At 39.7% G+C, this 24,899-nt stretch overlaps 2 protein-coding genes across 2 annotated transcripts in view; one reads left to right on the top strand and one right to left on the bottom strand.

Moving 5' to 3' along the window:
- The window catches only part of LOC116884926 (MLV-related proviral Env polyprotein-like), a 33,535-nt gene extending 26,419 nt beyond the window's left edge, over nt 1-7,116 (bottom strand). Inside the window, exon 1 of the mRNA XM_032886146.1 lies at nt 7,016-7,116. Within this exon, the coding sequence (XP_032742037.1) occupies nt 7,016-7,116 (101 nt within the window). The remainder of the gene's footprint in view (nt 1-7,015) is intronic.
- Nucleotides 7,117-11,713: 4,597 nt separating this feature from the next.
- The window catches only part of Rit2 (Ras like without CAAX 2), a 168,587-nt gene continuing 155,401 nt past the window's right edge, over nt 11,714-24,899 (top strand). Inside the window, exon 1 of the mRNA XM_032885855.1 lies at nt 11,714-12,164. Within this exon, the coding sequence (XP_032741746.1) occupies nt 12,062-12,164 (103 nt within the window). The 5' untranslated portion in view covers nt 11,714-12,061. The remainder of the gene's footprint in view (nt 12,165-24,899) is intronic.

Below are 24,899 nucleotides of genomic sequence, written 5' to 3' on the forward strand. Positions count from 1 at the left end.
CTGATCATGGGAAGCATGGGGGTCTCCTTTCTGTCGTCACCAAGTTCTGAGATGGAAAGCGTATGACTGAGCCCTGCCCTTGACTCTCAGTAATGATTTCCTGCCTCTTTGATTATTTTCATCTTGGTTTTTCTACCAAGATCACATACATGCACAAATGAGTTCTAAGTCCTTTGTGGATAACACAGTTCATTCCAGGATCACCCTTGCAGGATCAGTCTGTGGCACTGGGTAGCACTGACCAAGACTTGTTTCTTTGGTGAATTTTTTTTGGATGTTGTTAGTCTTTGCTCATCATAGTTTAATTCTCCACCTGCTTATTCTTGGATGAATATGTGAAAATAATAGTATTTAATCAATTAAAATTGAACCAAAATTTGCAGTAAGTTCCTTGCTTAGATGTGTTCTTGCTCAAGACATTGTTCATAAAGGCGTCTCTTCTTGCAGCTTTCGATCAAGCACTGCACATAGAATCTCACTGTCTGTTGCGTCTTCATTTGCTTCTAACAAACGCACAACTTTATGCCTTCATATTCTATATCTCCAAATGAAAATATCCTCCTTCGACTTAAAAAATCACACTTTGAAACTGTTTTTTGTATATCTTGTTAGATATTCTAAAATAATATACATTTTAAGGCAATCAAAATTTGACCTATTATTTATATTGCACTGGTTTACTTCATGCAGGTCCCTGCTTGACAATCCCTGCACCTTCAGGGATGACATTAGATCTCTACTGTAATCGTCAGACAATGCATGCATACAGCAGAATGTTGTGCAGCCTTTAGTTTGTCACTTCTCGGTCCTCTGCACCCAGAGAGCACCAGCATTTGCAGATGTTTGTCCATAAGAAGATACGTTTCCTTTCCGAGATCCTCACTCACAGAGCTATCATGACAAGCTGAGAGTAACAAACTCTCTCCAGTAGGTAACTGAAATAATTAACACAGAGATTTTACTGCTGTTGGGTTCTCCAGATCTTAATCCATGCTTCAGAGTATTTCTGGAAAGGCTTTGTTAAGGGAACCATCCCTGTTTGGGAATCATCTCTGGCTTGATGTCACTAAAGAGTGAAATTTAAAGTTCTTAAAATTGCAGGAAGGGAAAAACAAGACCACCATTATTTATTTTCAAACTACTTTTCAGATTTCTCTCCTAGCATTTGCCTAAGCAGTGTAGGCTAAAAATTTCAATGCTTTCCTAATATGTCTTTCCTCTGATCTTTTAAAAATCATGATGGATCCCCTCACTGATCTAGCCCTACTCAACTTAGTATTTACATTTTATGGATCTGGAATGACTAAGAAGCTCAAAAGGCCACTCTTACAAGGTGCTTGGCAAATGAATGGACGTCTTAATACCTAATTGTAGTCCATTAAAGGCTATTCCCAGTCTTAAATTTCTATGTCATTTGAATGACATGAATCACATATATTAGACTTCTGTTCTGCAAAAGTATGACTGAATACCCGAGGGGTGAAAATAGGTGCATATTTCCACTCTGTTAGTAAGCTGTTAAAAAAAAATCAGATCCACAATGAGGCTCCTTTTGCTATAAAATAGTTTCCCATTACTTCACATGGTCATAATAATGGTTTTCCACTATCTTGTGTGGTTATAACAAGCTCATTTGTAAAGAAATGAGTGCCTGATACTTAGTGTCCAAAGCATAGTTATTGATTATGGGGTATCTTATCCAATGAAATTTATGCTGTGTATTTAAGGTCCTCTAATTTACCTCTGAAGAAAATAGAAACAGCCTTACAACTAGCATTGGCAAAAACGAACACTGGTCTCAATTTCAGTTAGAAAACTGCTATGTTAATGTTAATATCAATAGTGTCTTATGGGATTTGAAGCATCCTATAAAATTATCCAAGCAAAATATTAAAAATCTCCACTGCCAAGTCAGCCTAGAGAGTGTTCATTAAGTTAGTTATGGCAGCTTTCAACTTATTCAGACCAGGAGCACAACAAAATAATCTAAATTATCTGTGTTCAATTGATAATGAACTGTATAGGATCAAGCTAAGATATACTGTATCAAAATTATGACAAATGAAATCTAAATATATTTCAGATGTTAACAGATAAGATCTTATATATTTTTTACAGTCATTATTGCACCAATCAGTTATAATTGTACCAAGGACATACTAAGGAAACTATGATTGAAACCTCAGGCCAATAAAATGCAGATGAATATTTTCTGATATTTATTTGAAGTCCAGCTCTATAAAAGTTGCTTTGTTTTATAGCTTAAATGTTCATTGCAATACTTGTATATATTTTAAAATAATTTTAACTAATAATATTTTTATGGTGAAAAGCATTTTAACACTGATGGATAGAAAATATCAATTATCCAGATCAGATATTTACCATGATATATATTGATAGAAAATGGGACCATTTGTAATATATTGAGGTCTAAACACAGAACTATAATAAGAATAAGAAAATTGAACAAAGATTTATTTTCCAAGTAAATGCCAACTTAGTACATTATGCAGTGCTGTCTCAAGTCAGCGAAGCCACTGTTAAAAATATTATAGGAGTTTAGCTGTGCCCCAAATCACTGGAAATTGAGGGATCTAAAAAAAAAATTAATGGAAGGAAATCAACTCAAGACGACTTTGGTTTTGCTCTAATGAGATCCACAGTGCTGTTTCAAAGTAGGCCTAGTCCTTTCCACGAAGAGAAAGGTTAACTCTGGAAAACAGCCGAGTGACATGCCCCTCAGGAGGCCGAAGAAGGACAACTCCAGGAGTTCAAGACTAACTGATTGATGTGGTGCCACTCCATCTCAAAAGTGTGATAAATTCTAAGCCAGAGTTTTTCAGGTACAGCAAGGCTGATGCACAAACGATGTCAGAAGAGACTGTGACAGCAAAGGCAAGAATTGCACAAACTCAAGCCATACAAAATCCAAGCATGGGGGAGGAGTGGGAGACATAAATCCTCCTCTAGCCAAGAAGCCATTCACAGTTGATAGCCACCTGGAGAGGGAAAATCAGTTTTCTTCAATAGCGTGTTATATCAAGTACGCTCCAGGGCAGGCCCTATGCTCAGGGGTAGTTGGTCACACAAACTGAACTCTATGGTTTTTGTTGATGCTTTGTTTTTAATAGCAAAAGAGAACACAAAATCTAGGTGGGTGTATGAAGATCTGAATGGTTGGGAGAGGGAAAATGATAAAATATATTGTATGAAATTCTCAAAGAATAAATGAAAATGCATTTAAAAAATTGTAAGAATAGCCTAAGGATACAGGGATGATAGAAACGCAAGTAATTTGTTTTAGTAGATCCACAAAATAGAATGCATGGATTTGGAGAATTGGAGATTTTTTTTTTTTTTTTTTTTTTTTTTTTTTTTTCCGGAGCTGGGGACCGAACCCAGGGCCTTATGCTTCCTAGGCAAGCGCTCTACCACTGAGCTAAATCCCCAACCCAGAATTGGAGATTTCAATCTTCCTTCCACTAACAGGCCCAGACAACTGACTCAGTCAATCTAGTTCTCTAGAGAAGCAATGGGCCCAAACCCACGGTTTCTTACAACACAAAGAGGCTGTACCACATCAGTTTTTATCTTTTCTGTTATTGGTAGATTATTATATATGATTAAGTACCATGATAAAGGTTTGAAATTTAACCTATATGACTAAGGCCCATGAAGGAAAATGTTTACAGAAGCAGAAATGATGAGGTTACTACAGTTATTTCATAACTATCTGTTTTTGACTAATGGGGGTGGTTAAACTGATGTGGGACATTTGTGATATTATAGAAGAGAGCATATTGCTCATAGCTACAAATACAGTAAGAAATTTTAACTAATTTTTATACCTTTATATCATCATAAGACATCAATTCCTGGATTTTTCAACACAAAAGTTAACGAACTAACATGTAGCTGGAAAGAGGATAGGTGACCATGGCAGGAAAAGAAAGAAGGAGGAAAATTAATAAATGTTTTTTTAAAATTTTTTTATTATATATTTCTTTACTTACTTTTCAAACGTTATTCCTCTTCCCGATTTCCTCTCCATAAGCCCCCTTTCCCTACCCCCTCCCCCATATGGGTTTTCCCCTTATACATCCCCCTTATTGCCCTCCCCCATATGGGTATTCCCCTCATACATCCCCCTTATTGCCCTCCCCCATATTCCCCTGCACTGGGGGTCCAACCTTGGCAAGACTAAGGGCTTTCCCTTCCACTGGTGCCCCAACAAAGATGTTCTCTGCTACATATGCAGTTGGAGCCCTGGGTCAGTCCATGCATAGTCTTTCAGTAGTGGTTTAGTTCCTGGAAGCTCTGGTTGGTTGGCATTGTTGTTTTTATGGGGTTGCAAGCTCCTTCAACTCTTTCAATACTTCCTCTAATTTCCCCCAAGGGGGTCGTGTTCTCAGTTTGATGGTTTGCTGCTAGCATTGACCTCTGCATTGGACATGCTCTGGATGTGTCTCTCAGGAGAGATCTATATCCGGTCCCTTTCAGCATGCATTTTTTTAGTTTCATCAATCTTATCTAGTTCGGTGTATATATATGGGCCACATGTGAGACAGGCTCTGAATGGCTGTTCCTTCAGTAGCTGCTCTAAACTTTGCTTCCATGTCCCCTCCTATGAATATTTTTTCCCCTTTTAAGAAGGAGTGGGAGCATCTGCATTTTGGTCATCCTTCTTCTTGAGCTTCCTGTGGTCTGTAGATTGCATCTTGGGTAATTTGAGCTTTTTGGCTAATATCCACTTATCAATGAGTACATACCAAATGTGTTTTTCTGTGCTTGAGTAACCTCACTCAGGATGATATTTCCTAGTTCATTCCATTTGCCTATGAATTCCATGAAGTCATTGTTTTTGATAGTTGAGTAATACTCCATTGTGTAGATGTACCACATTTTTTGAATCCATTTCTCTGTTGAAGGGCATCTGGGTTCTTTCCAGCTTCAGGCTATTATAAATAAGGCTGCTATGAACATAATGGAGCACGTGTCTTTGCTGTATGTTGGAGCATCTTTTGGGTATATGCCCAAGAGAGGTATAGCTGGGTCCTCAGGTAGTTCAATGTCTAATTTTCTAAGGAACCTCCAGACTGATTTCCAGAGTGGTTGTACCAGTTTGCAATTCCACTAAAAATGGAGGAGTGTTCCTCTTTCTCCACATCCTCACCAGCATCTGCTGTCACCTGTGTTTTTTATCCTAGCCATTCTGACTGGTGTGAGGTGGAATCTCAGGGTTGTTTTCATTTGCATTTCCCTGATGACTAAGGATGTTTAACATTCTTCAGGTGAGAATTCTGAGAATGTTTTGTTTAGCTCTGTACCCCATTTTTTAATAGAGTGATTTGGCTCTCTGGAGTCTAACTTCTTGAGTTCTTCGTATATTTTGGATATTAGCCCTCTATCAGATGTAGGAATGGTAAAGATCTTTTCCCAATCTGTTGGTTGCCATTTTGTTCTAATGAACAAAACAGTGTCTTTTGCTTTACAAAAGCTTTGCAGTTTTATGAGGTTCCATTTATCGATTCTTGATCTTACAGCATAAGCCATTGGTGTTTTGTTCAGGAAAATTTCCCCAGTGCCCATGTGTTCGAGACTCTTCTCCACTTTTTCTTCTATTAGTTTGAGTATATCTGGTTTGATGTGGAGGTCCTTGATCCACTTGGACTTAAGCTTTGTACATGGTGATAAGAATGGATCGATCTGCATTCTTCTACATGCTGACCTCCAGTTGAACCAGCACCATTTGTTGAAAATGCTATCTTTCCTCCATTGGATGGTTTTAGCTCCTTTGTCAAAGATCAAGTGGCTATAGGTGTGTGGGTTCATTTCTGGGTCTTCAATTCTGTTCCACTGATCTACCTGCCTGTCTCTGTACCAAGACCATACAGTTTTTATGACTATTGCTCTGTAATACTGCTTGAAGTCAGGTGATTCCCCCAGAAGTTCTTTTATTGTTGAGTATAGTTTTTGCTATCCTGGGTTTTTTGTTATTCCAAATGAATTTGCAAATTGCTCTTTCTATCTCTATGAAGAATTGAGTTGGAATTTTGATGGAGAGTGCACTGAATATGTAGATTGCTTTTGGCAAAATGGCCATTTTTACTATATTAATCCTGCCAATCCATGAGCATGGGAGATCTTTCCATCTTCTGAGATCTTCCTCAATTTCTTTCTTCAGAGACTTGAAGTTCTTGTCATACAGATCTTTCACTTGCTTGGTTAAAGTCACACCAGGGTATTTTATATTATTTATGACTATTGTGAAGGGTGTCATTTCCTTAATTTCTTTCTCAGCCCGTTTATCCTTTGATTTGTTTGAGTTAATTTTATACCCTGACACTTTGCTGAAGTCGTTTATCAGGTTAAGTAGTTCTCTGGTGGAACTTTTGGGGGTCACTTAAGTACATTATCATATCATCTGCAAATAGTGATATTTTGATAATAAATGTTTTAGTTAGGGTCTTATTGCTGTGAAGAGACGCCATGACTACAACAACTCTTATGAAGGAAAACATTTAATTGAGGCTGGTTTTTAGTTCAGAGGTTCAGCCCATTACTGTCGTGGTGGGAAGCATGGTGGCACATAGGCAGACAATGCCCTGGAGAGGTAGCTGAGGGCTCTATGTCTGAATGTGCAGGCAGCAGGAAGAGAATGAGACCAACTAGGCCCCGCTTGAGCTTCTGAGACTTTAAAGCTGACCCCCAGTGACATACTTCCTCCAACAGTGCCACATCCACTCCAACACGGTTGTGCCTCCCAATAGTGCCGGTTCCTATGAGCCAATGGGGGCAGTTTTCATTCAAACTACCACAATGACAATGAGTGGCAGTAAGGGATAATACGCAAAGAGGTGAAAGGATGCTGACAAAAGCTATTCATATTTCCAATCAGCTTCAGTCATAGCAATCAGAGCTATGTAGAAGACTAGGGCCCATACTATAACAATAGATACAGTCAGGGCAACAGGACATAAATAAGGGCAATGGGTAACAACAGCTCACTCACTTCATGGACCAGTTGATTTCCGTCTTTGCGCTGGGAGGAAGGATGAAGTATTGCCTTCTGGTGCCATCATAGCTTGACTTCTTCAGGTGGTCAGCTCGCATGGTGTTGGCAAGTCAGGAATGGGCTCTCAGTTGTAAGACACAGGGTTAATTCTGTGGTGTTGGCTGCAGGGAACCTTCTCCATTGTCTTCACTGTAATTGGGGTGGATGAAATCAAGCAAATAGGCATAACCAGCAGGATCCCCTCTCGGTATTTTATGCATAATGCAAAGGATTTTGTGCCTTACTTTGAATATTCAGAGCTTGGCCTCACAGTCTTATGTGATTGGTTAACTCAAAAGGGCAACTTTGATAATCCTGAGCCCAGACTTTGATTTTTAGGAAATGTTGACTCTGTAGGAATTCAAATTTCCATTAATCCTTTGATATAAAAGATAGTAGATTTTAAACATTTTAAATCTATTGGTGATCATCAGAATACAATAATTGGCTCTTGTTATTATTTGATTGTTTAAATGTATTTTGTAACTCTCCCACCTCCAGTCTGAGACACCTTCACAAGTCAATATGGATATCAAGGATTTGGTTATTGTTCTCGGGCCTGGGATTAACTTTGGAAATTGAAGGAAAATGGAAGGGTAAAGTGTATTGAACCAATGTGCCGGGCCCATACCGGCTAGACAGTAGACTTAGTTAAAGATCCCTTGGCCAAGTATCCATCAGTGCTCAGCATATATCATGGATGAGGGAGCAGAAACATGATAGGAATCAGAGGTCCAGGAGGACTGGGTTGAAACAATGTATCTGCACATGATAGGGCCATCTCATTCATAAACACATGGCACCTGTTTTTGCCTGGGTAAGACTCGATGATAGTCAATCTCCAAACACAAGCCAGTCTTCTGAGGAAAACAAAATAGGAAATTGTAACACTCAACCAAAAGAAACTAATCTTCCAAGTTAATCTGCTGTCCAGTTCCCTGGGTTTTAGCTCACAGTAGGGGAAAACAATCTGAAAGCATTGATAGCAGCCATCACTTCCCCTGTATTGTACCCTCCCCTTTCCAAGCTGTATTTCTGACCTGCCTGCACTACCGATCTGGAGTAGCTGCCATCGCTTCTGTTGCCTTGATGCTCTGCTCCTCATGAATCATTAGATCTTTAGATCTGGTGTCACTAAAATTGAGCTGGTGAAAAGTGCTGTGCTCTGGAGAGGTAAAAATAGTAATGGACAATTGCATTATTTTAGAAAGGTCAGTAGAAATGTCAAGGTATCTGTGTAAAACACACAGTACATATCCCCAAAAAGACAAAATGGGTCTGAAGCACAACATGCAAGGAAAACTAGAGTAGCAAAGAATTAAATTTTGGTGTTCCAAACTTCTCTCCTGCAGACATATCACAGTGACTTGGTGCCTGGATAAGTCATAGAGACGTTTAAAACTATATCCATTTGAACAGAATGACGTGGTCCTTCTCAAGGTATTGCTCATTGACTTAGTGTACTTTTTTAAAAGGGCTGTAGAGGAAAGCATGGTGCACTGAAGTAAATTATATTTTGCTTGTACCATGCTAGGGGAGTCAAGTGCTTCCTTTTTAACCTAGCACCTTGGTCTTCATCCAATAAAAATGAGCTTTCAAGTGCAATGTCAAGCATCTCACTTTAGACAATTTTTCTGAGTTCAAACACATCTGTTATGTGCTGATTTGGTTACTTAAATGTTTCCTTTCACAGAGTAGTACTATAGCTGCAAGAGATGCCCTTGTAACTCCCTATACACACAGACACACCGAGACATAGACACACACAGGCACACACACACACACACAGAGCTCATGGGGTGTGTTGGCCAAGCCACAAATCAAAGAAAGTATGAAAGTCACTAACTAGAATGTCTAGAATATGAACATTATTAATAAGGATTTATGGTCCTTAGTAACACAGGACATAGAACCAGACTCCTAGAATTTAAAAGAAGAGATACAGTAGGGCATAGTTAGAGAAGTCTTTCTATATTTCATGTTTTGGGTTTTACTTCCATGTGCAAAGGGCAATGCTGATGATTTTCGGGTGAGGAATATATCAACGATAGAGAGGAATGCTAATTCACTAGCTATAATTCCTTCTCACAATGGTTCACAGGCTGCTTTGGTAAGCTGTTCATTTGTTTACTTTGAAAAAAATTTTTTATGTATTTCTTTCTCTTACCCAATATCAGAATAAGTCTTCTCAATAACATGGATGACCAAAGACAGAACTGTCAATAACCAAAAATCAGCATGGCCGATGTGGACAACTGAGCAGCAGACAGCAGGCCTGCCAGCTGGAAAGCTTGTAATGTGCTCAAGATCATAGGAGTTCAACAGCGGATCTAGACACAAAAAGCAGGATGACCTCAGCTAAACGTTGTTTATAGTTTTTCTTTCATTGAATGATAGCATTTCATTGAATGATAGTCTTTAAAACTAAATAGTTATAATATAGCCATACTTCTTTATTAGATCCAACCAAAGATTGATGATTTTGAGGAAGTCAAGTAACTCACTGCTTGTCTACTCTGCAGAGTGTGAAGACAAAGTTTGACCATGGACTCAGGTGATGATTTGGGTCTTCATGGGACATTGGAAGCCATTAGCTTATATGATTTTGTATTTGATGTATAAATGTGAGTCAGCATGGTTTCTAGGTTGATGGTTATTTGTGACTTCTGAAACTAGGAAAGGGCAAAGAACTTGTGTTATGAGAGGGTAAATTATAGAATCTTCTGGTCATGAAAATCAAATATAAGGGAAGTAAAACTACAACTGGACCTCAGAAAGAGCTGAACGCACTTACAAAAACTGATGATAACGTCGACTACATTTTTGGAGGCTGAAGGAGATGTTAGACACTGCAGTTAAAATATAAACAGAGTTTCCATGGGCACATCCAGGAGGCCCTTAGATTTCCTCTGTAGCTCAAGAGAAAATGTAGTCTAGTCCCAGATCATGGAATTACTACTACAGAAACTAAGAGATCTAGGTCATGAGTAAACTGCAGTGGAAGGAGAATGGAAGGAGATCATGTACTGGGAACAGGATCGCTGGGAAGTCCCATGGCAGATTCCCGAAAGAAAACAAGTGTAAATTAAACTGAATCAACATTTAAATATTTTCATATTTAAAAAATATATTTTAATTGAGATATAATTGCATCATTTTACTCCTTTATTCCCCCCCTCTAGCTCTTGTTCCTTCAAAGAGTCTATAAGGAAAACCACAGATGGGAGGAAAATATTGCAGGGAGCATATATGCATATCTTATAGATATGCATATATATGTTTGTATATATATGTTTGCATATATATGTTTATATATGTGTATATATTATATATAATGACATGAAAGCAGAGAAAAGACTAAGGGAAGGGAGAAGAAAAGGTAGAGTTTAAAGGCAAGGAATAAAAGGTGTTTTGACTATGGTCAAAGCACTTGAAAGTGTCAGGATGGGATAGAACTACGTACAATGCTATGTACCAACAAAATGCACAAAAGAATGGCACCCAGAGCCCAGAAAGAACTCTTGGCATTCAATAATAATCAAATCAAAGTCTTGACAAATACTAGAAGATAAAAATCTTTAACATTTTCATATCCCATGAGAGATATTTCTTCCCAAGTATTTATTTATAAACAGTTGGCTGTCAGCATTATGCTTCAAGACAAAATTCAAAATAATTTAACATCATACAGCTATGTGTACCTGGACTGAGAATATAGGGTTTCTCACGTCCTTTTGCTGAAAAATTAATTGAGTTAGACTTAGTCGGCTTTAGAATAACGTCACCCAGCTCCAGAGTCTGACCTGGTAGCTACGGTGTTCTCAGTCTCTCCAACCACCAGGACAAGGTACTGAACGCTCACGCTGTGCCCATTACTCCCTTGCGTATCATAGTGACATACAGAGCCAATTAAATATGGTTTCTTTATGGATGAGCTTAAAACCTAGAAAGACAAGTCATTGTTCATGAAACACTTGACTGCATCCAGCCTTGTTCAACCCTAATAAAAGGTTTGACACATAAAGAACACCATTACCTCTGTGAAAGGACAGGGTCTGACTATGGCAATTAGAGATTACTCAAACTGTTCTGAGACTTTCAGATTGCAGTGGAAAAGGTTATAAGAATTCAGATGAGGAAGACTTTGGCCTTCTACAGAACAGTCTAGATTTTTCTAAAATCTATTCTACGACTTAAAAATATATTTATTGTATATCTCTTTCATGCTTATTAGGGCCTTCTATTTTGCTTAGTTTCTAATAACTTGCAAACATAAGGATGATTCATATTCCTGACAGGACAGGGAGCTAATTCAATTATCCTCCTATGTTAGGACCCCCACTGCACAATGTGCGGGCAACCCTTCTTAGGTATTATTTCGACAACACTAAAAGCTCACCCTTATGTGTCCCGAATTATTCTTTGATTTTTGTGCTTGATTTGCATAAGGTAGGTTGTCAGGATAGAGAGCAAGGATAAAAGCCACAGAAACATTTTGATTAATTGACTCCGATTAAAATAAAATAATGTGTCTGAAGCTGCAGCAGCGGAAGCCAGCTTGTGAGATGGCGTCTGCCCTTAAGTCTCACCTCAGTCTGGAATGACGTCAAATGTGTGTGCACCTAAACGCCTCTGCTGCAGCTAGGGAGGGGGGTGCCACACGGAGGAGGGAAGGCAGAGGAAAAAAAATGAGAAAGCAATGGAGAAATAAAACGCAGAGGGAAGGGGAAAAATCAGAATGAGCAAGTGAGATCAGTGGAGATGTGAAACAGTGAAGGATCAGAGGGAGGGGGAGGCAAAGCCAGATTTTTATTGGAAGCAATTGAAGTGGTTGCTATGAGACCCGCTCCAGCAGAGGACCAGCAGGCAGCCTGTCGCTGATGGTTCTTGTCGTGCACCAAAGCTTTCCTTTGACACAGTTTTAGAGTTGTTTACTCTCTGAGCAAGCACCTGACACGGTGACTCTTTTCTTCCTTTTTTTCCTCCTCGGGTCCCCCGAGTAAAATGGAAGTAGAAAACGAAGCCCACTGCTGCCCTGGCAGCTCATCAGGCGGGTCCAGAGAGTACAAGGTGGTAATGCTGGGCGCAGGGGGCGTTGGTAAAAGCGGTAAGTTTCCAAACGCCGGGGGAAGGAGGGATCTATATAGAGGCAGTTATATAGACCATGGCAGTTAACCGGAGAGCATCTGGCAGGGTGATTAAAAGTAAAGACTTAAGGGGGAAGCTCCTGAATCAGGAGAATTCAGAGACCGCAGCCAGGATGTGCAGAACTTTAAGAGGATAATTTGCTCCTTTAATTTCATGCTGAGTAATATTTGTTCTGGGTTTATGTGGTCTTTAAATTAGTGATGAAATTAGACAGCCCCATGTGAGTGAAATGTTCTACTATTCTCAAAAACACAGACGAAAACAGGAAATTTGTAGCTATTTAGATAAAGAGATAGATACAAACACAGGTACTTCCGTCAGCATTTTCCGTGACGTTGTTTGCTTGTGTTTTGGTGAAAAAAGGTTCTGTCTTCTCTGCTTTTCTGCATCTGCCATTGCACACGTCGGCTTTGGGTACTGAGAAAAAGTTGGATTTTGAAAGTGGTAGTGGTTTAAAGAATTTTTTCGTTCTGGGTGGCAAGCCAAGCCACGCTTAGTGGTTAAGCAAACGGAAGGAAGCTGTGAGGAGGAGTATGAGGTTTTAATGAGATGAAGGCTGGTATATCATAGCAGTGCTGCCAGTGGATGCTTCTACGGGAGCTTAAAACACCAACTATATCAGATGCACAGTGACGCTTCAGGCTGACGGTCTCACTGCTTGCTTATGGCTAGGACCTAGGCTGGTCATAAGCACTCCAAACAAACAAGAAAGTGTCCCCACCAGGGACGGTGTGGATGTGAGTGGGGCTGGGCAAATATTACCAAAGAAACTCATTATTTTTAGTTCATGGAAATAAGATTCGAAGTTGAGGACAAACTAACAAACCTTTAACTTTGGTGTCCATCTAACAGGAATGAGATAGGTGAGAGGTGAAGGGAGGGGGAAGATGGTGACTATTGTTTACAGGAAATATAAAGAGGTCGGGAAAATAATAATAATGGGTGGGAACCTCCTCTTCTATTCAACTATGATATACCACAAAGTTGGGGGTGGGGTGTCAGGTGGGTCTAAAGAGGACTAGTGGTAGAAAGCCGTGTAACAGGAAGGGGATTCACGCCATCTAGGAAAGAAGAAGGGGATGAAAAGCTTTAGAACTCTATGAATTGGGAATTTAAAATTTATTATTTTCTGTTTAAGCAAGCTATGGGTTAAGAGGGAAACGTGTAGATTTAGAGAGACGATGAGAGGGTATAATCTAAATAAACAAAACTATGCTTTGAATGGAGAAAAAGACAAATATGTGTGGAAGAACATGTTAAAGAGGTCGAAGACCATGAGCGTCAGTCTTCCTCTGGTGGTAGAGCTGGGCAGATGTGGCAAGAGTCTGGGCATCCACATGTCACTCCTGTGCTGGCTGACACTGGCTTGATTCTGCAGGACATGAGGGACATGGAAAGGGAGACAATTGTCAGCCTGTCTCCAGGTCTTAGACCCGGATCTTGGAGCTGATGCTGTTGCCAATAGCAGCCTCCAGGAAGCCATTTTCTATGTGATTCTGTGATGTGTAATGGTGGACCATTCGACCTTCCTTCTTGATGATTTTACTGATAACTCATTTTTTGTTTTTACCATTCCAAGAGCTGGAAAATTTCAAATTGTTTTTATCTTCACTTTACATGAAAGAACACTTATCACTGAATACCGAAGCAAACATTTTCAGGGTAATCTAGACAGGCTGAGGCAGCTGGCCTTTCAAGGAGGTGAGGAGTCAAGGGTTTACCTGTGGTTACTCTGCTTAAGTGGCGTGCTCCGATAAGACTTCCGAGAACATTACACGTCTCCACACCAGGAGAACGTCCTCTGGGATTTATAATGGTGGAACCTAATCTGCTCTGGAACTGGCTTCTCTGGTTTATTTAGGGCTAGTAGTATGTAAACATTCAACCATAGATCTCATTACTAACCTTTTTCATTCCAAAGTGTTTGCCTTCAAATAGACTAAAATGTCTTTAAACACCACTTTCCATGTGGCTGAAGATTTGAATCAACAGAGACATTCCTGGAACTATCCAGCCTTCACCATTTTGTCCTGTGCAAGGATGTTTGGGAAGGAGCCCCTCTGCAAAAGCTAGGGAAGCTACATCAAATTGTTATCTATTCTCAATTTTGAGCATCAGGCCAGACTAATCACTCAACCAGGACAAGAAAATCAATATACTGTCACAAACATGTTAGATGACCAAAATTTTAGAGAATTTTATACCTATTGAGAATTACATTGCTTTTTAGTCCATGTTTTCAGTCCATGCTATGGAAGCATACTATGAGTCAGAACATTTGAAAGACTTGTTACTTTGCTGAGATAACAGTTTCTACAAGATTTACCATGTGTATGTGAGTTAATGGTTCGTGTGAGAAAATTTCAAGCTCTAAGTAAACAATGAGGTTTATTGAGCATCTGTTATGTGCAGATCTTCAGTGGCTACTCCAATGGGAAAGGAGGGAAGAGGCAAATGCTTAGGAAGAACCCAGTCACTGCATGTAGGCAGGCATATGCTAGATGTTCATACTTACTCCTCACAATGGCAATAAGATCTCCAGCTAATAGAGTCCAGCTCATAGACTGGAAATCGTGCGACAACTTTTACCTAATCAGAATAAGTAAAACAGACTTCCAAGGCGCCTCACCCAACCCTGCTACGTTGTGCTTCCCATACTGAGGAAGAAGAACAAAGACTTCTTTCAGTCACCATCAAAAAGGAAATATGGCTGTTGCTAATGTAATATTTTACCTTGAAAGTTATAGCAATAACTGTTAGCCGTCTATATGAAAACTCTAAGCTGGGCCCACCTGATTTCTGAATTGATATAATACACAATATTTAATCTCTATAAATATAAACATGCAATCATATTTATATAATTATCACATCCCAATACCGTCCAATACCAGCCTTACTTATGTTTACTTAAGTTTTCAAGTGCAGAAAAAGTGAACAAATGGCAGACCCATCGTATTTAAATGGCAGGGAAAGTGAGAGTTGAAGGGATCTGGAACACACAGGCGAGGCAGATGATTCGTATCCAGAACCCAGCTTCCCCTCCACACTGGTGTGCTCTTCCACCATTGGCTTTACAAAGGATGGCACAAAGAATATCCGACCATACAATATGTGTAGAAAGTAGCAGCTCTACAGGATGCGCTCTGCAGATTTAATATGCTCTGAGGAATACAGGCAATGCTACCTAATTTTACTTTGTGTCTAAATTTTGTGAGACCAGCGATTTTAGATGTTCTTGTCGCATAGGAAAACACACAAATGAACAAGGGAATGAATGACTGGCTAAGTGGAAACAAAAGAAAACCATGAGCACTGCTTGTTACAGCATGGCGTGATCAAACTTGCTATTTCCATGAGCCACCTGGATGCATGCCGCTGAGACGGTCATGTGGTCTGAAGCAGACTTTTGCTCCGTAGTGACAGTACCATGAGATTATAAAATAACCCTTCTGAGGTGTCATTCTAATATCTTAGCATAATGCTCTCCTCACGTGTTTGTGCTGATACAGGGATATATAATCTAAATAATACTGACATAAATAAGTATTTAAGTAATAAAACAAAATAGTGATAATTAACTAATGTGCTACGAGTTCAGATATTGTAATTTTTCCATTCATTCATTGTGTGTGTGTGTGTGTGTGTGTGTGTGTGTGTGTGTGTGTGTGTGTGTAGCACTACAGCATGTGTTTGTTGGTCAGAGGACAACATGTGGACATCAGTTTTCTCTTTTCATATGGGTCTTGGGGATCCAACTCCGGTCCTCAGGCTTGGCAGCTAGTATCTTTATTTGTGTCACTAGCTTTTGTATATATATTTTTGTCTTATATTTTCGTTATTATTTTAAATACATATTTACACATACTCAGGTATGTATACGACATACTCTTGGCAGATATAAGGTATATGCATATACTCATGACACTTGCAGAATGGCAAGTGACACACTTGTTCGACTGTATCTTGGTAGTTACCCAACACATGGTCGCATATGCATTATAACTGCTTTCGCATTAATCAAGCTAAGATTCACGATAAAGACTGCTTATAAAGAAACCAAGTGATACACAAAGAACTATGAAGGAATACTGAGAATAGGAGAAGTAGCTTTCTCCTTAGAGGAGCACACTATATATATAAATAAAACAGTATACTGGTAATTATATACATATATATATATTATACAAGTAACATTACAGAATGAACAGGTTGAACTTGTAGATTTGGGACTATATATGTATACACATATATGAAAGTAGCAACAATTAATGAAAAGGAGGCCATGAATTTGAAAGAGACCAAGTAGAGGAATATGAGAAAGTTTGGGGGTAGGGAAGGGAAGGGACATATTTCATAATTATAATCTAAAAAAGAAAATAATTAAAAATAAAAAATGAGAAAAAAGAATGCATATAAATATGTACGAGCCTATTATTTATAACAGAGCAGATAAAATGCTTATGTGTTTGTATCTGCTGATTTACGAGCAAGTCAGAGCAGAGCAAAGCCATGTGTGACGTGCACTGTAGTATACCCGAAAGCAAAGGAAATGGAACAACTGGATTAGACCAATGAGCTCGAGGGATGCTATGTAACACCTTGGCCTGTCAGTCTTTGTTGCCAAGCCATCATGCTCTCTTCTACTTTAGAAAAAGAAACAGAAAAAATCTCACAGATATAGTGGAAGAGTTTTACAGAGGCTAAGTAGTCTTTAAAACTGTTCAAAACACTGACTTTTATCTTTGTGATTTGAGGAGAATGTTTCTTTTGAGTCTTGGCGTGCTAGGCTGCTGGTTGCTTTCCTTGTGTTCAAAAGTGGCTCACCCAGTGCTGGCATCAGCAGATCTTAACAGTATTTCTCTCTCATTTTCTAAACTACATAATACCATTCATACATATACTACTATTTGATTATAAAATAATTCAAGCAGGCCTGTATGTCATCTGCTGGTTTAGATAAAGTCTTGAGACAAATATTCATAGATTGGTCCAAGAGTACACAGAAGTAGGAAGAAGGACTTGAAATCAACTGAAATTTCCTAGTGCCATTGTTTTCCTTTTAATTGAATTGGAAGAACAGATACTATGCAAATGTTTGATGAAATCTACATGCACTTCTCTGTTGGCTAAGACACATTTTGAAGTTGTCTTGCTGGAACTATGTCTTAATATATATTTTAAATTCAAGTCTAGAAACACAATAGGAGCCATTGAGAAGGCAGATAATTTATTTATAATATGGAATTTCACGCTGTCCTTGACCTCTAGGGTACACACAGATTGAACATTACACATAATACAAAATAACATTAGCCCTCCGATACAGGTAGTTCATATTCAATGGCATCTATATCTGGATATGAGAGTTGAGCACATGTCACAACATAGATAGCATTTGTTTATTGCATAATAAGTAGGACATTTGCGTCATTGAGAAGAAACAGTGTGGAAAGTGGTGAGGAATATAATTCAGCAAATAGTGTAATATATGTAAGGGGAAGAAAAATTTAGATATCATAATGCTTCATGAAGAGATCTTAGTAAATTTGTGTCTTCTAGGAGTAGTAGGGGAAAATCTATCATATAAATAAATAAATATATATATATATACACATATACATACATGTATGAATATATTACCTAAACACAAATAAGCATATATGTGCATATATATGTATACATAAAACAAAAGAATTATACATATAAAAACATTAAAGGACTCAGAAATACTACAGCTACTACATTGTAAAATGTAAATATAATTGTAAACCAAGCAAAAACACTCTCCCACAGCTCTCAATTCATCTGTTTTGTAAGTTCAAGTTTAGTGTACTGGATTTTAAATTCAGAATTTTATATCCTAGATTCCATAAAAGAAAAGTAAGGGGTTGTTAGAAGGCAGTACACACAAGAGTCTCTTCAACCTCAGTGAGTTTGTATAAACAAGTAGAAATGAGCCTGTGTTTGACGTATTAAATAAGGGCACAAGGCTAAGAATGCGATTCATGACCTCGAGGCTCTGTGTTCAGTCTTTTCAGCGCAACTTTGGGTCTAAGAGAGCTAAACAGCTGTCATATCATCATCATGCGTGACGCTGTGTATTCTGCAAAGGCAGAGAAAAGTAGGGAAAAATAGAAGGACTTTAAAACCCCAGGGCTTCTGTCACAACTGTACTTGTTGGACCTTGATTGCGATGCAGACCATCAGTTACAGGAGCTAGCCAAAAGGTTCACATAAAGCTCTGTGGGAAAGAGGAAATTAATATCCGTTCTCTCAAATGATGTCTGGAAACAGTGCAGGTGAGATGTAATGGCTGATTCTATTTCCAGACAATATGTACCCTACAGAGATTAGACTTATGAAAGAGAGTTAGTACTGGGTGAGCCCTTATTAGACAAGTGACAGGAGATGGATGGGTCTGTGTCTGTCCCTAAACCTCTCCTGTACTGATGGATCTTAACAACCAATAGTGTGTTGTGTTGGCCCATCGCCTAGCATATTCACCATGCTGCTGTCTTTGATCTTGACAGGAAACTATAACAATCTGCATTTTATGTCTGAGAAGACCGAGACTCACCTAAAATTAATTTACAATGTGCCCAAAGATGCCTAGAGATTAAGTGAGAAACCCAAGTGCCTGCACATATATTGAAAGGTTTAGTTTCACTTCTCAGGGAGAGGGAAAATAGTTGCATCTTTGCAGATTGTCTTCTAGACATTAAAAAAACATGTACACCAAGATAAAAACAAACAAACAAACAAACCCAAAGTTCTCTCCTAACAGCAGGAAATGGAGCCCTTATTCAAATGAAGTGGGGAAATGTGGGGTGGGGGAGCACATCAAGGCCAACATTCAGTTTATGAGGGAGTTCTGGGGCCTTGTATACACAGAGAGAGGGTGATAACTCAGCTTGAGATAATCAAGTACCTGAGAAAATGAGACCGTACTGGGAAGTGGCAGGTTTAATGGAGAAAATAATGTGTTGAAAGTATCAGACTAAAACTATGAAATATTGATCTCTTTGGTGATCTATCTATCTATCTATCTATCTATCTATCTATCTATCTATCTATCATCTACCTACCTATCATCTATTAATTACATAATATGTAAATAAGAAAGTGTATATATATATATATATATACACATACACATATATGGAAAGGAAGCTATAGCTGGAGACTGTTTTCTTTGTTTCATTATTTTAGTAGAACCAGGGGAGAATGGGAGTTCTTCAAGACAAGTCAAACATCCTTCTGCATACTGAGAATGATATACAACCTTGACCCTACACAAAGGACTAAATGATGCAGAAAAAGAATTGCAATGCCACATGTACAATGATGTCAGCATGTCACCCTGAAAGTGTTGAAAATAAGGGGAGTTTGAGTCATTCATTGGGTTAACCCACCATTTGGCTGTGGCTTCACACAGAAGTTTTCTGGAGTCCTGGACGATGGCTCCCCAGCAGGAATTTTGATTCTCTTATGGAGACAGCCAAGTGACACTAAGGACTGGCCGCGATGGTATCACTGTAGCTTGCTGAATTTGTAACTGCTCCTGAGGGCAGTTGTTGTCCACAGTGCTGATGCACAGACCCAGTCAAAGATTTTGTCTTCACCAATGATGCTGTTTCATGAATATTCTCTGGTGAATTGCCAAGCCAAGCCATTCTCTTTTGTTCCTTCAGTAGGCCCCAGTCATAGACCTTTGCCACCCACAATAGCACAGCATCAGCTTTGCACTTTCATCCTGCCAGAGCCCAATACAAGCTGTCTTAGTTAGGGTTTTACTGCTGTGAGCAGACACTATGACCAAAGTAATTCTTATAAGGACAACATTTCATTGGGGCTGCCTTACAGGTCCAGAGGTTCAGTCCATTATCATCAAGGTGGGAACATGGTAGCATCCAGGCAGGCATGGTGCAGGAGGAGCTGAGAGTTCTACATCTTCACCTGAAGGCTGCTAGTGGAAGACTGAATTCTAGGCATCTAAGGTGAGGGTCTTAAGCCCACACCCACAGTGACACACCCACTCCAACAAGGCCACACCTACTAATTAGTGCCACTCCTTGAGCCAAGCATATACGAACCATCACATTCCACGCCCTGGCCCTTTGAGGCTTGTTCAAACATATGAGTCTTTGGGGGCCATACCTAATGCAAAATACATTTAGTCCAACTTCCAAAGTACGCATAGTCTATAGCAGTCTCAACAATGTTGAAAGTCTAAAATTCAGTCTCTTTTGAGATTCATCCAATCACTTAATTGTAATCCCCAAAGCAAGGCAGGAAACCAGCTGTGCAAACTCCAATAAGATCATGTCTGGGATCCACACCTGATCTTTTGGGTTCCTCCAAAGCTCTGTTGTCACTTCTGCAGCTCCGTAGCTCAGGTTGATCAACTCCACTGCTGCTGCTGTTCTTGGTGATCATTCCATGGTACTGGCTGGAGTCTTCTGATGCAACTAGGCTTCACCTATAGCCTCCCATAGACTCTCTTCATGGTGCTAAGCCTCAACTCCTTTGCATGACTCCTCAGTCCTGGGCCATCAACTGCAACTGAAGTTGTACCTTCACCAATGGCCTCCCATGGCCTCTCACAGTACAAAGCCTCAGCTGCTCTTCGTGACTCCTTCATAACCAGTACCGTCTGGGTGGCATCTTACAACATTACCAAGTCCAGCTGCAGCACGAGGTACAACCTTGGCTCTCTCTGGAACACAGTTTCTTTGTGCTCTCAGAAAACACTTTCCATATTACCTCAGTGATAATGGTCTCTTCTAAATCACCACTAATTTCTTAGCTCCAGCTGACCAGCATCAATTGTCCCAGTGGTCCCTTCTATTTTTCACTCTAAAGCTAGAGCCACATGGCCAAAACTGCTGCTTGCTGGGGCTGGGACATGGCCTGCCCCTTTATTCTATTACCGACTTTATTTTCTTTCTCCTTCACTGCTTAAGCTTGCTCTGTAGACTGACTTTGAACTCAGAGATCTAAATGTCTGTCTCTTAAACATTGGGATTGTTGCCTGCCAAACCTGGATTGAAGGTTTTCTTCACCTAGAACTTGTTCTGTCCCAGGCTGGCCTTGAACTCTGAGATCTGTTTGGCTTTATCTTCTGGGATTAAAGGCTTGTACTACCATGCCTGGACCTAAACTTAGCTGGGTGGGATCTTGCCCCAAGGTCATTACTCCCTCAATTCAATTTAATATCCTTGAACATGAGATTCACCCATTTCACTTCCTGATGTCCCTTTAATACTCAAACTATATATTTTATATTTTTCCTCTCTCAGTTTGCTACATTTGTTCACATGTTCTTCATCAGACTTAACCAGAGAACAAAGTTTCTGTTGGGCTTTTTGTGAGACTGACTTCCTTTGTCATTGCAATTAACATAAATCTCTTTATCTTAGCCTTAGTCTCTTAAGACAATGGCAAAAAGCAGCTACATTCTTCACCAAAACATCATAAAAACAGTCTCTTGACCACATATTAAAATTCTTCTCCACTGAGACCTCTTAGGCCAGCAGGTCTACACAGTTCAAATGACATCAGCACCACTGTATTCCATATTCCTACTAGGTTGGCCCATTGAACCCCACTTAAATTCCATGGCTTTCTAGATCAAAAGTCCCCAAATCCACATTCTTCCAAACAAAAGCATGGTCAGGCCTATCACAGCAATATCCCTGGCACCAACTTTTGTTTTAGTTAGGGTTTTACTGCTGTGAGCAGACACTATGACCAAAGCAATTCTTATTAGGACAACACTTAATTGTGGCTGGCTTACAGGTCCAGAGGTTCAGTCCATTATCATCAAGGTAGGAACATGGAAGCATCCAGGCATGCATGGTGCAGGAGGAGCTGAGAGTTCTACATCTCCATCTGAAGGCTGCTAGTGGAAGACTGAATTCTAGGCATCTTAAGACCACACCCACAGTGACACACCTACTCCAACAAGGCCACACCTTCTAATAGTGCCATTCCCTGGGCCAAGCATATATAAACTATCACACAAACTAATATCACAGGTTCAGCAGAGGAATACAGACTTGGTTCCATCTCCACAAGCTCTTCAGCACTTCAGTAACCTACACTGCTAGGGATTCTAGGGGGATAGAAGTTCATGCTTGGAGTGCCACCTATAAATTGATAAGAATCCTTAGTTTTCCAGTTTCCTTGGTTCAACTTAATCTACTCTAAACTGAGCAATAAAAGTATATGTGTGTGTATGTATGTTTGCATGTGTATGTGTGAGTGTGTGTAAAACTCCGCAAACTCACAAAGAAACAACTCTCAATTCCATCTCTGAGTAGCACCGACAGAGCTAGCCCTTTTAAGTATTGTATACATCTTGCCTGCACATGTGCAGTAAACATGAAACCTCGTGGGTTGTAGGAATTCATATTGAAGTCAGAGCACTAATCCTATTTGATGAGGAGATAAATTGAAGAAGATGTGAATGTCTGAGCTAAGGCCCCAGCCACGGTCCAACCCTATGCCAATCCATGTTGTTGCTCCCCGTTAATTTTCAGGACAAGATTCCAATATAGAAATGAATGTTAGGCAGAATACAGCAAACACAGAGGCGTATGCCAGCAGCAAACCACTGATTTGAGAATAGGACCCCCGTTGAAGGAATCAGAGAAAGAACTGGAAGAGTTTGAAGGGCTCGAGACCCCATATGTACAACAATGCCAAGCAACCAGAGCTTCCAGGGGACTAAGCCACTACCTAAAGACTATACATGGACTGACCCTGGACTCTGACCTCATAGGTAGCAATGAATATCCTAGTAAGAGCACCAGTGGAAGGGGAAGCCCTGGGTCCTGCTAAGACTGAACCCCAGTGAACTAGATTGTTGGGGGGGGGGGGGAAGGGGGGGGGGGGGGGGGGGGAACACCCAAAAGGAGGGGGGGGGGGGAGGGGGATGTTTGCCTGGAAACCAGGAAAGGGAATAACACTAGAAATGTATATAAGAAATAAACAAAAATAAAAAAAAAAAAAAAATTCTAAAACTAAAAAAAAAAAAAAAAAAAAGAAATGAGTGTTAGGGATTTGGATAGCCTGGGAAGCTCACATTTGTGCTTTATCCTTGGCAAAATGGAGCAACAACAGCCATCGAAAGGACTGTTACTCATAGATTATTAGGAGAAAAATCAGAGACATAGTTAAGTGTTGAATTCTGATCTGAACACAAATGGGTAAATGGATTTTAACTATTCTTCACAGCATTTGACTTCACATAGGCCACTTAAACCCTTTAAGTCTCCATTTTCTTCAAAATAGCTTAGTTAAAGTTATCTCAAGAGAGTTGCTGGGTGAGGTGGCCTAGGAAAATACTAATTGTAAGCTGCATAATATCATCGCAATGTCAAATCTTCATTAAAACTTGTCTTTCCTTCGTCCTAGCCTTTCTTCCTTCCCTCCTTCCCTCCTTCTCTTCTTCATTTCTCCCTTCTTTTGCTTCCTCCCTCATCTATCCCTTCCCTGCCCTCCTCTCTTTACCCCCCTCCCTTCTTTTTTTCCCCTCTCGCATCACACTTTAGCTTAGGTAGTTTATTTTGTAGCATGGGTCAGGTAGTGATCTCTTTGAGATGAGCTCTAGAACAGTGCAGTTTGGTTGGATATTGTGACTCTGCCACTCCATATTGAACTTCTCTGTTCCACTGCTCTCTGCAGTCTCACATTGGTACTTCTCAGCTTTGTTCTCTAAGTGGTAATTTCAGGGACAATAGTGATAGTGACTTGCTAGTTACTCTAGGAAATAATCCTCTGTGGTAATTTACTTGTAACACACACACACACACACACACACACACACACACACACACACACACACACACACACCCCTCTACTGATAGAGCAAGAATTTGAAGATAACCACTTGTACACCAGCAGAAAGGGCTTAGAGAGGCCCTGGGTTTTAATAGATCATACCTGTGCCTGAACGTGGAATGAAATTAATCTTTTCAGTCTGTTTGTAGTTTTTATACATTTTAAATAATAAAATGCTCTTTTGTTCTTGCAGGAAAACTAATAAATTACAGGCACATGAAGTTCTTTTTGTTTGTTTTTCTCTAGGGGAAAAATCAGATTCTTTAGAAACATTATGCACATCCTGATTTGAAATTATGACTTTAGAGAATTTGGATCTACCCAACATATTTTAACCATTCCTTTTACCTCCAGTCTGTACTCGCTTCCTGTTCCCCCTACAATGCCAGCTTGTTTGATTCCCCATGCTTCCCTCTGAATTATAGCTTCCTTCCCTGAACCATCTTGCCTCTGTGCATTGTCCAGGGCCTAATACCCAAAGCATGCAGGACTCTTTTTTTTTTTTTAATTTTTTTCTTTATTAACTTGAGTATTTCTTATTTACATTTGAATGTTATTCCTTTTCCTGATTTTGGGCCAACATCCCCTAACACCTCTCCTCCCCCTTCTATGGGTGTTCCCCCCCCATCCTCCCCCATTACCACCCTCCCCCAACAATCCATTCACTGGGGTTCAGTCTTAGCAGGACCAAGGGCTTCCCCCTTCAATGGTGCTCTTACTAGGATATTCAATGCTACCTATGAGGTTGTAGCCCAGGGTCAGTCCATGTATTGTCTTTAGGTAGTGGCTTAGTCCCTGGAAGCTCTGGTTGCTTAGCATTGTTGTTCATATGGGGTCTCGAGCCCCT

This window comes from Rattus rattus, chromosome 15 (assembly GCF_011064425.1).
Source record: "Rattus rattus isolate New Zealand chromosome 15, Rrattus_CSIRO_v1, whole genome shotgun sequence".
Classification (NCBI taxonomy): domain Eukaryota; kingdom Metazoa; phylum Chordata; class Mammalia; order Rodentia; family Muridae; genus Rattus; species Rattus rattus.